Consider the following 16929-nt stretch of genomic DNA (forward strand, 5'->3'; position numbering starts at 1 on the left):
GATCTTACTTGGTTATTGACCAAAGGACTCGGTGACATTTCCTAGACTCGTAACCTTAGAAAAACTCTATATTTAATTGTTAATATATCCCCTGATGTCCCCGATTTTGGTGTGTTACATATCAATTGGCCCATCAACCTTGTGCTTAATTTTTAAGACCCATTTGTTGTCAATGTTCTTGTGCTAATGGTCTTGCGCCTAGGTGGAAGGTCAACCAACTCCCAAACTTAGTTCCAAGCCATAGAACTCATTTCATCTTTCATAGCAGTCATCCACTCATTAGCATTAGGTGAAACTAATAATACTTCCTCATACGAAGCAGGCTCATCAAGATCCAACGGAGTACACATGAAAGATTCTTCCTCAATCTCATAACGATGATAAGGATTGATTCCACGTTCACTTCTACATAACTGGGATCCTAGTGAGTCATATTCTAGTGGAACAGTCCCACTAGAAGGTAAATCAATCCCACTATCTTTGGCGATTTCAGGATAAGTTTCTAATTTTCTACCTTCACCAAAAGATGATATGATTTCCTCAGACTCCTGCAACTCAAATAGTGCAAGATCTTTCTTTACTTCACCAATACTAGGAAATTCACTCTCAATGAAATTGACATCTCACGACTCAATTTCAGTCATTCCACCATTAAGATGTTCACCATATATTACATAACCCTTTGAGCATTGTGAGTGTCTAACAAACATTTATTTATTTTCTCTAGGGCCTAATTTTTCATGCTTATAAGTAGTGTGAACAAAACCCACACAACCCCAAGGCCACAAATGCTCCAAATCAAGTTTTGCGCATTTCCATAATTCATATGGAGTTGTTGGAACTGACTTTGAAGGGACACAGTTACAGACATAGGCGGCAGTCAAAAGAGCATCCCTAAAAAAAGATATAAGTAGGTTAGCTTGCACCAACATCGATCTAACCATTTCAAGTAAAGTGTGATTCCTTCTGTCAGCTACACCATTTTGTTGCGGAGTACCAAGAATTGATAACGGCTTGCGTATCCTCTTTTTCTTACACAGTACCTGGAACAAATGTAATAAATATTCATGCCCTCAATCTGTTTGAAGGATTTTCAATTTCCTATCTCTCTGATTCTCGACCAGTGAAACAAAGCACTTGAAGCGATCCAATGCCTCAAAGCGATGTGAGATAAAATGGACATAATTGAATTGTGAATAGTCATCAATAAATGTAAGGAAATAAGAAGTGCCATGACATGCCTTTATATTCATGTTGGAGTGGACTAACTCTAGAGGATATAAATCCCTAGGTGCCTTTCCAAAAGGCTTTCTACAGGCCTTTCTTGCCAAACAAGGCTCACACACGAGAAGACTTACATTAGTAAGATGCCCCAACAGACCTTCTTTAGCTAGTCTAGTCATTCTATTTTTTTTCTTTGTAACCAAGTCTAACATGCCAATTAATAAAATTTAATGAATCGTTATCATAAGACATGTAACAATATGAGGGAAAATCCAAATCTAGCATAAAGAAACCATTGGAAAGAAAACCTTGTCTATACAAGACTTTATTTAAATAGAAATCCAACTGACTACCATCAAAATGAAAACAAAAACCAAATCCTAACAAAAAAAATAACTGATAAAAAATTACATTGGACACCAAGTGCATAAAGCATGTCATGCAGGAGTAAAGCGTGCCCCGGACGTGTCTTGAGCTGATAAGAACCAACTCCAAGAATATCTTCTCGAGTTCCATTACCCAAGGTACTAGCCCATGGGTATCTTTCTATAATCCACGAACCCAACTCTTTCATTGGCTATGTGGTGGGTTGTTCCTGAGTCTACAATCCAACCATGGAGAGAATTAGCAACACATGCATGTTAATGAACACAAGTACTTAAAGAGTTAAATAAAAAGTCTACCTTCTTTGCCTCAGGGCATTTCCGAGCAAAGTGACCTAACTTTTCACAATTATAGCACTTGACTTTGATCTTGTCTTTGTTTCCACCTCGCTTGCCTCCGCGACGCTTCATCACATTGCCTTTCTTAGGACCAAGGTTACAAGCTGCACCACTATGTTTTCCTTGTTTGTTGCGCTTAGGCCTAAATGCCTGATGCAACCCAGCTTGGGCGACAAGGATAGTGTAGCGGTGCGTCCTTAGGTACTCCACTTCAAGCTCAAGGTGGCGCGAGATATCAGCAAAAGTCTTGATGTTCTCATATGTGTAAGCACAAGTTTCATTTGCTCACATGAATCAGGCAGAGAACGTGTCACAGCTGTAATTTGCGGCTCATCAGTAAGAACATTACTAGTAGCCCTCAAATCACGTATCATGGCTGACATAACTCTAAGATGCTCAACCATTGAGTGTTTTGGATCCATAGCATATTGCTCAAATTTCAAAATAAGAGCATGCAACCTAGTTACAGATGTGATCCCATAGGTAATTTTCAATTGATTTCACATGTCATGAGCAGTGAGGCTTGTCTCAAACTCTCCAATGAAATCATTGTGCATGCTACTATGCATAGTATAGCGCACACCAATCTCTCTTGACCTATTTCTCATAGGTTTCCAGGTCATAGCAATGTTGGGTAGTGGTCCCTTCCTCAAGACAGATCATAAGGGTGGTCAAAATATTTAAGACTCCTTGTTCATTAAGTAAATATTGAATTTTTCTGTACCACAAGTCATAATTGGACACGTCCAATTTTTCTCCTTTGATGAGGTCAGCAACGACATTCTTAGAGGTCATTTCACCACACTTATTGCATAGCGTTTGACAATTGGCACACTTTGAAATTTTATTCCAAAAACACAATTGGCATACAATATTTTCACTTACATAGAGAAATCGAAAATTTCACTAAGCTAATAATCATCTTCTTTTGTGAGCTAAAATATGATACCCAATTAATTTTTGAAATAAAATTGTTTAAGAGGCACAAAAATCTCTTAATTCCACAGTATTAAATCATGCACACTATATATGAGACCAAAAATACGCCACACAATTTTGCGCATAGGCTCCACTTGAAGCCTTGTTGGTAATATGGTTCAACATGTTAAGGTAATCTTAAAATGTATTGGTGATAGTGAAACACATCCCCTTACATGATTATGGAAAAATACATCCAAAAATAATAACAACCCAAAAGAATCCAAATACATTGATTCTAATAAAAAGAAGGAAAATGAGTTGGACCCCTTCAAGGAGGCAACCCCTTTGACCCCCTCTCTCTCTGATTGGTCAATTTTTTTTTTTTTTTTTTTTTTCAATCACCACCCGCCACGTGTGTGTGGGGGGTGGTAATTGGAGAGGGTCTCAATCACTTCTCTAAAAAGAAATAACTTGAGGATGCCACTTCACCAATACATTTGTAGAGTCTACCTTTAACAATGCATAATAAATAAATAAACATCTGCACCAAAATTACCAACATTACCTCCATCCATCTACACAAACAACATCAATTAAATGAAGGAATAAATAAATGACCATAGGGTGGAGATCAAACCACAATTCCTTCTAAGGAAAAGAGTATAGTCACAAAGATCTAAGACTTCAAAAAAAATACATATTAGTTCTCAACTAATATATATTAAACAATTAATAAATTAACTCCACAATCAAATAGCGCAAATTAATTGCTAAAGGAACTAAAAAGTAAATAGAGTTAATTAATTATGCATGATAATTAATAAAACAAAATCATTCAAAAAAACAATTTAATAAAACAGAAAAATAATTTTTCAAATTTTTTTTTTAATTTTTTTTGCAATTTTCAAAATTAAATATGTATAAAGATAATTTAAAAGTAAAATAATTCTGAAAACAGTAGGTCAAATCAAATATATAGAAAAATAAAACAGACAGTGAGGAACTGTCACGTGTCGCGTGTGCATAACATGTCACGTGTCGCGTTTGCATAACATGCACCTCGAAATATGTGTTCACACGCCTACACATGTGGCTCCTGTTCTACGTGTGGCAGGCGCATGAGCTCCATGCGCCACGCGCACCATGTGTCACGTGCACCACCTGCACGCCTTGCATGCTATTAACATCAACTGCACACAATGCGCTGCCGCCATTCGCACCACATGTGGAACCAAGCCGAGCCACGTTGAGTTGCACCGCACCACGCTGTGTCAGCTTCCAGAATCTCCCATTTTCACAAAATTTATCAAAAACAGCGATTTTAACCCAAAATTTTTTTGAAAAGCAATAATTTTTTCAATTTAACTCCGATTAAAACCCATTTTGTATGGATTGAAAACTTACGAAGAATACTTCCATAAAATATAAATTTCGTTTATAGAAAACGAAATTTTTTTTACTGTTTTTTAAGATCAAAAAACTGCTCTTATAGAGTTTTCAAAAATATAGGGTTTCTTAAATCTTTTTCAACATGCCATGATATACAACAATATTAAAGTAGAAAATATTCACTTTAACATGAATAAATCTAATCTATGGCATGCAAATCATGAAGCGAAAACAAGCAAGTTAAGCTCTGATACCAATGAAGGAAAATAACAGGTACACAAATTACCTCAAGAGAAAAAGGATTTGGATCAGATTACTTGAATTACGAACCTCGTGTTGCTAATTGAGAAACTACTTGAGTTTCTCAATATTGTACCCACACTCCAAATCCCTAGGTTCAACAATGGTGACCTAGGAAGGAAGAACAAAGAAATATTTTCCGCAGAGATTTCTCGAGTAAACTCCCACACTCACATGACATTTTCTCTATATCAGATATATTATATAGAGCACATCTTTGCAGATTTAAGTGGAGTTGTAGACTTCAACAACAGCTCTAACACTTCCAAAGATAATCCCTTAATTATCTTATTTATATAACGTATGAATTATAGATAATTCATGTGGATGCTCCATGGGTAATGAGTCTAGTCAGATCCGACCCAGTTTCCAACAATTTTCACCAAGGTAAAAGACATTATGCTCCTACCTTGACTGGTGTTCTGTATATTTTTATTTTACTTATTTAATTATTTATTTATTTTGAAATTTCAATTTACAAACCTATTCTTATTCTGTAAGGCCTATTCCTACGAGTGTGAGGGAAGGGGAGCCACTAAGTTAAACTCATGTAACTTAGCTGAATATGCTTTATAAACTCTACCACTATATAAAAATTAAACTACTCCATTAAAACTTCTTTAAAATCTACTCAAAAGATAAACAACTCAAACTTTTTAACACATTCTAAACTGCTACTCGACTCATTTACAAGCCTAATCAGTACTGTTTTGTAACCTCACATTTGCTATTTTTCAATGTATCAAAACTGCATCTTCTATTTCCAACATAAAATATGTGCAGCATTTTCTATTTTCTCATTGTTTTTATATTCTCGAAGTAAAAGATTTTTTGAAGAGCCAAAACTACAACTGTTTTGTAACCTCACATTTGCTATTTTTCAATGTATCAAAACTGCATCTTCTATTTCCAACATAAAATATGTGCAGCATTTTCTATTTTCTCATTGTTTTTATATTCTCAAAGTAAAAGATTTTTTGAAGAGCCAAAACTACAACGAAAGCAACACTCATCAACTGCTATGTTAGACTTGGCTTGCTCACAAACACAAAACACACACCAAGCCTACTAATCTACAGAATGAAAGCTTCACCGGAATCAATTCAGCACAAAATGATACAGAACAAAAAATAAGAGTGCAAATGCATAATAAAGTAAAGAAGATTCCAATGTTTGTGGTGTAAAGCAAGTGGTGTAGCAATTGCTATCCATTCCATATCCCAAAAGTCTAGCGTCAAAGTATCTTTACACGAATTGCATACCAAATTATCAATTCTTGAAGGTATCAATAACGATTAAAGTAACAAAGTGAAATACTTTTCCCAGTTCTAAGCATATAAAACTAACAGAGGTCCAAATTCACGAGACTAATCACCTAGTAAGATAGTATACGATCAGGAAAATGACCACAAAAGCCGCTACAAGTGTAAACATTCTCCTGCTGGATTTGGTCTCAAATACCTAAAGAAATTAAGCTCATACTCAGTAAATGAACAGAAGCATGTCTTTGAACAAAGAGGAATATAACATATAATAGAAAAAGTAGGGGGCAGAGAGACAGAGAGAGAGCGAATTGGTTTTAGGTACCATCTTGAATTTATCCATGGTTCCTGACAGGATTCCCCTTGATGCATCCATATCATTGCCCTAAATGACAAAAAGCAACATATTCATGATCAACACAACAACAACAACAGTAGTAGTAGTAGTAGTAAATACAAAATTTGAGGATTATGGCTGCAGTGTACACACCATGCGGTCCAACATACGATTATGACCCTCCACTTCCTCATGGATATCACCTGTCAACTGTCAAGTATTGAAGATTAATACTTGGAAGGAAATAATTCAAAATGCATGAAGCTCAAAGAGAATTAAAAGATAAACTCACTAGTATGTTCTAGCCACCTACCAAAAATAAAATAAAATAAGCACAAGTGTACATGTATCCTTGGATTTGAATCCTTCAAGGACTTGTATCCTACTGGTTCATTCTTCAATTCAATTTGGGATGATTGTGCTAATGGATAGCAAGGGATATATGTGTTGCATGATGGATTTCCCTTCAAGGTAATCATCTTTGTACACCAGATTGTTCCCTATGAGAGATCTTCCTGGATACGTATAGTAGAGGTTTAAGAGGACATTTTAGGCGAGACAAGACTTATGCTATGATTGAGGAAAAGTATTTTTTTTCCAAAACTGAGGTGCAACCTGTCAATATTCTAAAAGAGGAGTTCAAAATACTGTCTTCTACACCCCATTAATCATGCCTATAGCACCATGGGATGAATGGCATGGATTGCCAAGAGTTCAAAACTATGTTACCTAGAATGTGGATCATTCATGTACGTGGAACAGGAACAAGAATGTGGTATGCCACATGCTCTAGAATGTGGTATGATAGGGGTAGACTTGTATTTTATGCTTGAAAATTTAAAGAACTTCTAAAGTAATTTTATTTTTAACTATTAGGCATCCAATAAAATGTATTTTTTTATTTTATTTTTGATGTTTTTGTCTTGTCAAAACACAACTCACCTTAGATTTTAGTTCATTATATTTGATTATTTTTCTCCTAAGGTAACATTTCAAGAAATATATTGGGAAAAAAAATAAAAAAACCTTGAGATTGTTTCGGATTACTAAGTTTACCGTTTTGAAACGGAATTGTACCATGTTTCGGAACATTTGTACCAATACGTGATTCATTAGAGTATTGGCGATTTTGATAACACAGGTTCAAAATATCAGCATGGCCTTTGTTATGGGATTGCCTAGAAGTCAAAGGGGAATGGATTCTATATTCATGGTGGTTGATAGGTTTTCCAAATTGGCTCACTTCATGTGTTGCAAGAAGACTTATGGACACATCCATGTTGTAAACTTGTATTTCCGTGAAGTTGTTTGCTTGCATGGAATACCAAAAAGAATCACATCGGACCGGGATTCCAAGTTCTTGTCACATTTTAAGAGAGCCCTTCGGAAAACGCTTGGCACTAGGCTCCCATCATCCTCGAACTAATGGACAAACAAAAGTCATATAGAAGCTTGGGAAATTTATTGCGTTGCTTAGTAGGAGATAACCCTAAGACAATAGGAGGCAGTCATCGCACAAACAAAGGAACTGTTGCTAGTTGTCATGTTCTTGGAATAGTTATAGAGAAGGCAACCTAACCATTTCTATGCTCTGGCTCCCATATCGTAGATTAGCAAGGGTAATTTGAAAGGCAAGATCATATAATTGTAACAATGGAAAAATTGAACCATGAGATCAGGTTGAAAAATGAAGAGTCAAATGCTAAATATAAAAAGTAGGCAGATAAAACAAGAATGTTCCAAAACTTTCACGAAGAGGATATGTTGATGGTTTATCTACCAAAAAAACAAAAAGGAAGAGGAAAAGAAAAAGAAACTCCCAGCTGGCTCTTATTCCAACCACGATAAAAAGAAAAATGGGCCTAATCAGATCATCAAGAAGATTGGGGGCAACGCTTATGAGATTGCTTGACCTCAGCTATTGTGATGCAGCACACATAGGCTTTCAAGAAATCTTAAGCTAATTTTAGGTTTATGTTTAGTAGAATAATACTAAGAGCTGTTTAGGACATGGTTGTGAAAGGATTGGGCTCAAGGAGAAAGGAATTTGGTGGCAAAATAATGACTGTTTATAGGCTGTGAATAATAATCCGTGAATACTAACATAAAAAATAGAGAAGAGGAAATCACTCCTAGAATCCCTTATAGAGTTAGGGTTGCATCACACAAACCCAAAAGAGGCACAAAACTCTAGAAAATTATGTAAAAATCTTATCATTATTGAATTAGAAGAAGTAAATAGCTTTACATAGAACTGGGAGAGGAGACTTCCTTAACCAACCAGAACAACAAAATGAAACAACTAAAAAGCCTTTTAACTTATAAATCTTATTTATTCCAAAACAATAAAAGCAAATAATAACTTAACCAACAAGACGACTCATCAGCAACCCCTGAAGCCATGTCAGCAATCTGAAAATTACCAAGAAAACCCCTGACTTAAAAACTCTAGAAAACATAAAATAATTATAAATAAGACTCTAATAACAGTAGAAACATGACTATGTATGGCTCTTATCCATTTCTCTTTGAAATTGTGTCAATTTTCAAATATTGACACCTCTTTGAATTTAATCTTCCTTGAGTTTCTTATACTCCAGATCATTAATTTAATCTGGCTTGAGCTTCTTATAATACTCTACATCAACTTGGGTATTGACTCTATGTTTAATGTTCCAGATTTATATCCATATCATGGGAGAGTGGGTGAAGAAGCTTCAGAAAGCCATTAAACTCGATGTCGAGTTCATTTCCCAAGGAGGAGGAATCAATGCAAACTCCTGGTGGTTCCTAGGAAGAGCTATTGTTCTTAGTATTTGAAGAGTCATTCGTGTAACTTGTTAAGGTATTAAATAAGGTGTGGGAATACAAAAAGGCTACTTACAGAAAGAAAATGAGAGTTCAAGGAGTTAGTATAAATAGGGCAGCACAGAGTATAGAATCAGAATTTCAGCATATTGTAATCAGAAAGTTCAGAACTAAAATAATCCAGAATATAAAGTTGGTTGCTGAATTAGCTTCTAACATTTATCTTTCAACACTTTCCAGATTCCCCTTTCAAAATCTTGACTCCAACAGTTATTGATTTCTTCGTTGCTTTACTAACAGAAGATGAGCATAACCATATATAACAAGAAGAAAAAATCTTCAGATTGGTGATGATTAACCAAGTACATACAAGCCTGTCAAAATATTTTACAATTGCATAAACCATCAAACTTATTGCCCAAGATAGAACTTACTCTTTTCAGCATATTGACTCTATCTTGTAACCCATCCATTGCTCTATCATTGTCATGCTCGTCAATTTCATGGGAGGAGTAAGAAGACGAGGCCCTGATGCCACCCTCCTCAATGCCATCAAAAAGTGCAGCTCTATTATTACGGAACTCCCTGTATTTAAAGAATATTACTTAGAAGTTCCAGAGAGATTGGATGGTAGATTGTAAACAAAAACTAAATGATAAGAATTAACAGTCAATGAAATTTCAGCTTCTCAAATATTATTTCGTAGGATTTTTCCGGCATTGAAGGCTATGCATATAAATTTTCCCACTTGAGAGAGTACATATGTTATTCTTACGGGCAAGACTCACAAACCCATGACTAGCTGAACGTGAACCCTGCACCTCCCCTCTTTGGAGGTGGCAGTAGACACTACTCAAGCTAACAACTAGTGTTTCTAACAGGCATTTTTTAAAGCCGCACCAAACTGGCCAATTCAACCAATTAAACCTTCAACCAGTGTTCATTCCTCTTTGGATTCCATACAACCATTTAAAACTAGAAACCATACAAAACCGGCAAAAACCAGCCAAAATTGTCCAAAAACCAGAACTTGGGCAAACCGATACTCGTTTGCCACAACCGGATGAGCTAAAGCCAAGCTTGTTTAATGCTTTGTGCTTTATGCCTCAACTTTTTATAGCCAAAGTGTTGAGTTTTGAGTTCCTACAGTTTCGATGTGAGACTGGCGAGCCTTTTATAGCCACTAGCTAAATTTTATTAGATTTTTTTTTCTTATATAAATTACTTACTAAACCATTTAATCCTTACTCAATGTAAATGCCACTGAAATTAACTTATTTAGGGACTTAATTTATATATTTTGTTGCTATGTATTGAAACTTGTTAAACTAAATCAATGATTTAATTTATATATTTTGTTTTTAAGTATTAGAACTAATTAAACTAAAACAATGATATTCGCACTACTTGATTTTAAAGTTTGAGGCAAAAGGAGATGGCAGGATGTGATTTATTATATATGCAATTTATAAATAAAATAAAAAAATTATAATAAAACATCAAAACAAATATTTTTAAGAAACTTGATTTACTGTATTTTCACTAGTAATTTTAGTACATAAATTTTTATTTACATATTTAAAATTTATTTATGACGTCATGGTTTTCCGGTTGAATCAGTGACCTTTGATACCGTCCTTTTTCTAGTTCGCTCAACGGTCCAGTATTTAAAACATTGCTACCAGGACACATATCAGTCATATTTGTAATCTTATCAAGCAAGCTTTCAGATGAGCATCTAACAATCCAGATGACTAGGGGCATTAACCAAACTGAATAGCATGGGTTCGGCTTGCGTTCAGAATGTTTACGAATTGTTTGAGCACAAGTCATAGTTGAGCAAGGGTACAGGATATGTGTCTAGCATGCTTAGTTAGACATGAACAGACTAAGTATGTAGTCAAGTTTACTGTATAAATTTTATGAAACTCAACCGAGACAAGCTTAAGTCACATGTTTGTCTCAACTCAATTCGTTTGCATCCTTGCATACGACTTATAAGGGAATAATACGAATCACAGGTTTAAGCTTCAAATGTCAAGTTAGAAACAATTGACAACCTACAACCTTAATGTATGTTCCTTCATTTAAGAAATGAAAGCATTGTGCATGTGCACACATACATCATGTGCTTTCTATGTGACAATTTTGGCTTTGTTGTTTGTGTGTGTGTGTTACAGAGAGGTGGATTTCTAAGTGTAGGTAGATTTGAAGTGACACCCATTACTACGACATGTTGCACAAGATGTACACAATGATCAAGGATAAAACAAAAATCAAACAAGGGGAAAAAAAAAAACCAGGGACAATTACAACCAAAAAAAAACTTTAGGTTTGAGACTTCTAAAAAAATAAATCCTGAATTTTCAATTTTGTCAATTTAAATCCAAATCTTTTGATTTGTTTTTAATCTAAACCATCGCCTATTTTTGTCAAGTAAAACCGACGAAAAACGAATATTTTAGCTATTAAACTCAATGTAGATATACATAAAATTTCTAAAATACCCCTTTTCATTGAATTTAATAACTACACTACCCATTTCTCATAGATTTTACTTAATGGAAATAGACAAATGGTTTAGATTGAAAACAAATCAAAAGTTCAAAGTTTAGATTGACAAAATTAAAAACTTAAGGTTTATTTTGTTACAAGGGTCAAGCACTGGGGGTTTTTTTTTAAAAAAATAATTTTCCGAAAAAGCATTTTTCTTTAAGAGCAAATCTCCAATTATGGTTTTTACTTTATTATCACTCCATAATACCTCCTCCATAGCATTGGACCAAGGATGCTCAATATAAACTTCATACCTAATTTTATTTTCTCAATTTTTGGATACTTTAAGAACTCTTTTTTGCCTATAACAACATAACAAGTCATAATAGGACCCATGGATACCATGATACCATGAAAGCTGTTGATAACTTAATATTAGAATCCATAACCAAAAAAGAAAAAAAAAACTAGAATTTATAAATGAGATAAGTGCATATAATAATACTTTCAATCCAAAAGGATATCACAAGTGCATCATTAGGACATGCCACTACCAAAAGATGCAATGTAAAATTAAATTCGAGTTATAAAAAATAAAAATAAAAAAAAGAATTATAAAAAGTTTATGTCAACATACATTCTAACTAGTCATGTAATTAGCAGGCGTAAATCTTTTCAACAAGAAAATACTTGACAATAATAAAAAAAATATTTTATATATCTAAAAACCAGAAGAAAAAAAAAATCGAATATAAAAGGCTATTACAGAACTCAAATCAAAGACAAGGTGAAGAATTTTCTTTAACAGAAGATTGCAATTTGTAACACCAAAAAGATCAGATGGAAGATGAGAATAAAGTTCAAATGAACTAACTAAATTACGAAACCATCATACAGACCAACCACAGACTATGAGAGTACTCTTTGATTGTACTGATGGGGTAATTTTACGTCAAGTATCACCTTTTGAAAGTCCCCAACTTCATATGGTCGCCAAAAGAAGTAAAGTGGACAATACTTATATTTCATACAACTAATGCAACCTTTATTACCTCTAGTTCAACCAACAAGTGGCAGGGATGAAGCATTTCTAAATATCTACAAAGTATAATGCTATTACCAAAGTACCTTATATAAAAATTAAAAAATATATATAAAAAAAATAAAAAATAAAAAAAACAAAACAAAACACCCGATGGAATATGTAAAAACTAGATCTACCACAGAAATATCCCAAAAAGTCAAGGTTTCACTTATAACGTAAAATTAAGATTGCTCCTATATATGCCAGGACTATAGCTCATGAGATTCGAGCCTGATAATCACAGAATTTAAGCCACCGTTGAAATCAAACCACAAAATCTTCACCTGTGTGAAATCACAAATTCAATCCCCTCAAAATCACATATTCAAACACTAGTGTTGTGTTTGGTTGAGGGATTTGAGGAGAGATTTAGAAAGAGAAATTAAAAAGGTAGGTGAAATATGAATAAAATGTACCTATATTTCGCCTAGTTTCACACACCTTCTCCCTTTCCCTTTCCATTTCCAAATCTCCCAACCAAACACAGTCTAAGTATACTAAGATGCATCTATTTCATGGTGTCACCTAAGAATAAAAAAAAAAAAAAAGTTTCATTCAACTTCAAGCAAGCATACCACTAGTCCTGCAATAACTTTATCTTTCTTTCTCAGTGGCAAACTAAAACCCTACATGTAATAAATATAAACAAATCCTGATGAACATACTCAGAGCCTCTATACCTATCAATCAAAATCAAAATAAAAAATAAATAAAACTATTAAAGGCAAATATTAGATCAACTAACCTTCTAGCATTCATGGTTCAGGGGTGGAAAATGCCAGAAAAAGCTTCACGACTGTTCGGATTCTGTGATTAAATGAAGGAAAACCACATAAATCAATCAATCAATCAAAAATTCAGACACGAAATCATGATTTTAAGAAAGAAATTCCCCTTCAAAAACATAGAAAATAACCCAATTTATCATAGTCATAGGGCTTTTACAATGAACAAACTTCTCCAATGCAGAAGATCGAATGAAGTCAAAAAAATAAATACCCTGGAAAATCAGAAAATTCTAGATCTGATGAGAAAAACAATTAGAGAGTAAGATGAAAATAAAACACAAGGTCAAGAGAGATTTTTTTCAATGTAAAAGGCATTGTTTCTATCAACAAAGGGTTTTCTCTCCTCTCCTGTTAAAATAATACCACTCCTGTTTCTGTCTTTCATCTCCATCTGATTGCTCCTTTTTTTTATTTTTTATTTTTTTTAATTCTGTTCTCTTTTGTATTTCTTTGTTCTCCTTTTCAAAAGACACCAACAAACTATGCATACAACTTTTGTACACGGTCATTCAATTCAATAGAGAAAGAGGTCAACAGAGAAAGAAAAACAGTCAATTCCTCGCATCCAATAGAGAGAGAGAGAGACAGAGAGAGAGAGAGAAACCTTAAATTCCTAGCATTAAACAGAGTTTACTGCATACATTCAATGGAGTTTCCTTGCCTTACTTGACGATGGATGTGAAGGCAGCGATCGATATATCAAACTGAGAGAAGAAGAAGAAGAAGAAGAAGAAGGAGGATTGATTACGGAAACAAGAACTGGAGTGCGATTTGGGCATCTAAATTATTAAAAAATAAAATATAAATGGAACGCGTTTTCGGTCCCACCGTTATTTTTTATTATTATTTATTTTCTTTTTGGCAAACTACATCCCATCATTTTTGCCATTTTTAATTGGGAAAATTTAACCAAAACTTTTTCATTGAACGCTTGTTTGGTAAAAAGGATAATTTAATTTATTTTGTTTTATAAATCTCTAGGAATGAGATGCATAATTGAATAAGAATAAAATAATTTCTTTGACCAAATCCCCCTTTTAAATGTGCATTAATAATTAAGCACAATGATATGACAATGACATAAAATAAAATAATATTTTTTATAGATAATATAAATTTTTTTTAATAATAATCACAATAATAACATTTATAATTAAAATAAAAAATACTGATTATTTATGAAATTATCTTAAAATTTTATTTTTCCAGCTCACCTTGCTTCTGGTCTATTGTGAATACTTTTTAAACCTTTCAGCGAGTAGAAAGTGTAATCAATCACTCTCGATGAATATTACTTCTACTTGTATCACTACTCTTAGACCTTTAGAAAATTAAATGACAATAGGCAAAGTGCCTATGGAAATGGAAAATTTTTATTGAATACTTAAAAACTACAGAGATTACAAGAAAGACAGAGAGAATAATCTTGCTCACTTGTTAGACTCTACTTCTTGACTCTACTTTTACAAGATGCAACCACACCATTTTATAGGCAAGCTTCAACTTCGGAATTGAAATATATAAAATTAAAAAGATAAGATTCTTATAATAAGATAAGAAACCCTTTATATTTTGATTTATTAAAAACTAACAACTTAGTAGTGGTATCTCCATTATTTTGATTTTATTCAGCATGTGACTCATTTGTCTTTATTCACTATGTGATCCATTTTTATTTTATTTTATTTTATTTTATTTTTGTGTCTCATTGAATGTGTTTGTCATGTGAGCTTTCTTTTGACTTCTTCTGTCATGTGAGCCTTACTTGGCTATGTCTCATGTGACTTGTCTAAAACATTTATGCCTTTGATTTGTCATGTGAACTTCTGCCTATTTTTCAGAAATGCAGTGATTCATTTCTTGCATTGATTCATAAGCAATTTGGGCTCTCCTCTTGATTTTTAGAGTTCCAAAACATGTGCAGAGATGTCTACTGCTTCAATTATCTCTTCTTGGAGTATTTTGAGAATTTCATTTGCTTTGTCTTCTCCTAGCATGGAGGGTTCAATGAAAGCTTTTTCGCTTCTTACCACCACAACTCTCTTCCTATCACAAAAGATTGCTGGTTTTAAATGTTGGAGAAGAGTTTCCAATGTATTATGGAAAAACAAGAGTCTATCAATTTTTGTCGATGATAGGATCATATCCCTTCCATGATCTTTTGTTTTTACTATGGTAGAAAGGATTTTGATTGGTTATTGGGTACCGATACCATATCTGATATGATTGATAAAACTAAGTTTTTGTTCTTTCAGCTAGAGTGGACATGATGTGTGCGGTAATAAGTGTTAGGCTTGCTCCCATAATTGTAATATCATATTTAACTATTGCTGGAAATTCATTTAAGAGCTGAAAATCTTCTCCATCAATTTTCACAAAATTAACAATTTCAAGTTCAATCTAGTGTATATTAATTTTATCCACAGATAACTTAAGACTTGACCAACCATAATCCCAGTTTAAAGATTCTGCTAAGGATGGCATACGAAGTATTTTTTTTGTGTTCATCTTGTTTTTTGACAATTTGTTTAATTTTTTCAACCAACTCTTTTTTTTTTGGGGGGGGGGGGAGTTTCTATTTCTTTTAAAACGAAAATTCTTTTTTTCTTTTTTTTCAATCATTTTTTCATTATTGCGGATGATGTTAAGCTCCTTTCTACAAACCCAACATAATCAGTAAGAACACTAATAATTCTACATACATATTTTCGTTTATCGTAGAGCAAACCAATTTTTTTTTTTTTTTTTTGAAAAGTTTGCTACTTTTTTTATGCTAGTCTTGGATTATAAAATGATTTTTCGATTATAGTCGAAAGTTCTGCTACATCTATGTCTTCTAGTTCGGAGATTAACTCACATTTTTGCTCCTTTGATGATTCTCCTTTTAAGAATCCATTTGAATTTTTTGGTTTAAAATTCGGATTTTGTCTCTTTACTGTCGTTGTTTCAGTCGTACACACTTTGTTAGTTAAAGCATTTTTTGAATCCTTCCACCAATAGTTTTCAGTTTTATGGCCTGGTTTGTTGCAATTCTAGCAAAATAACATGAGTCTCTTTCCTTTGTCAGCTGAAGTTGTGATTTCATGCACCATAAAACTCATAAAATTAATTCCCTAGTTACAAGATCTACAATGGAATTTTTCTCAAAAGAAATATATTCAACATCAAAGCTAAAATAATGAAACGATTACTGCCATTTGTATAGTCTGCTTTGACTTATATCTCTTAAATATTTTTTTCAAAAAAGCCTTAAAACACTTATTATCTGTTCTTGTAATGAAATGTTCAGAGATTAAGAAAATATATATTTTTTTAAAAAATATAACATTTTTTATAGTAAGAAATTCTTTTTCATTTATGTGGTATCTTGTTTCAGTATCTTTGAAACTACCACTCCAATATCCACATATCTGTTTTTCAGATTTATTAGGAGGTATTGATTTCAATATTGCTCCCCAATTACTCTAAAAAAAATCTGATTCTAAGATTAATTTATCTCCTTGATTAAGTAAACTTAACTTAGGAAGATTTTTTTACTATTTTCTTGATATTAAATATGTTTTTAGTATCTTTTAGATTCCAACTCCAATTTTCTATT

General features: G+C 33.3%; 1 protein-coding gene and 1 long non-coding RNA gene across 4 annotated transcripts; both read right to left on the bottom strand.

Moving 5' to 3' along the window:
• Positions 1 to 1519: 1519 nt before the first annotated feature.
• LOC114294226 (uncharacterized) lies at positions 1520 to 5066 on the bottom strand. The gene is made up of 2 exons (XR_003640403.2): positions 1908 to 5066; positions 1520 to 1825 (listed from the first exon to the last, which is right to left on the bottom strand). It is a non-coding gene; the product is annotated as an uncharacterized LOC114294226 (long non-coding RNA).
• A 662-nt stretch (positions 5067 to 5728) lies between these two features.
• BS14A (BET1P/SFT1P-like protein 14A) lies at positions 5729 to 14151 on the bottom strand. 3 transcript variants are annotated; one of them, XM_082903700.1, is made up of 7 exons: positions 13936 to 14113; positions 13489 to 13543; positions 13289 to 13350; positions 9398 to 9548; positions 6309 to 6365; positions 6144 to 6203; positions 5729 to 6017 (listed from the first exon to the last, which is right to left on the bottom strand). In XM_082903700.1, exons 3-7 carry the CDS (start codon positions 13300 to 13302, stop codon positions 5928 to 5930), a joined length of 372 nt encoding a protein of 123 aa, XP_082759826.1. In that variant the 5' UTR covers positions 13303 to 13350; positions 13489 to 13543; positions 13936 to 14113; the 3' UTR covers positions 5729 to 5927. The 3 variants fall into 3 exon arrangements, with proteins under 3 accessions (XP_082759826.1, XP_082759827.1, XP_028121515.1); XM_082903701.1 differs by having other exon boundaries at positions 13460 to 13543; XM_028265714.2 differs by lacking the exon at positions 13489 to 13543 and having other exon boundaries at positions 13936 to 14151.
• Positions 14152 to 16929: the final 2778 nt, after the last annotated feature.

This window comes from Camellia sinensis, chromosome 13 (assembly GCF_055761805.1).
Source record: "Camellia sinensis isolate YWXY chromosome 13, ASM5576180v1, whole genome shotgun sequence".
Taxonomy (NCBI): Eukaryota; Viridiplantae; Streptophyta; class Magnoliopsida; order Ericales; family Theaceae; genus Camellia; species Camellia sinensis.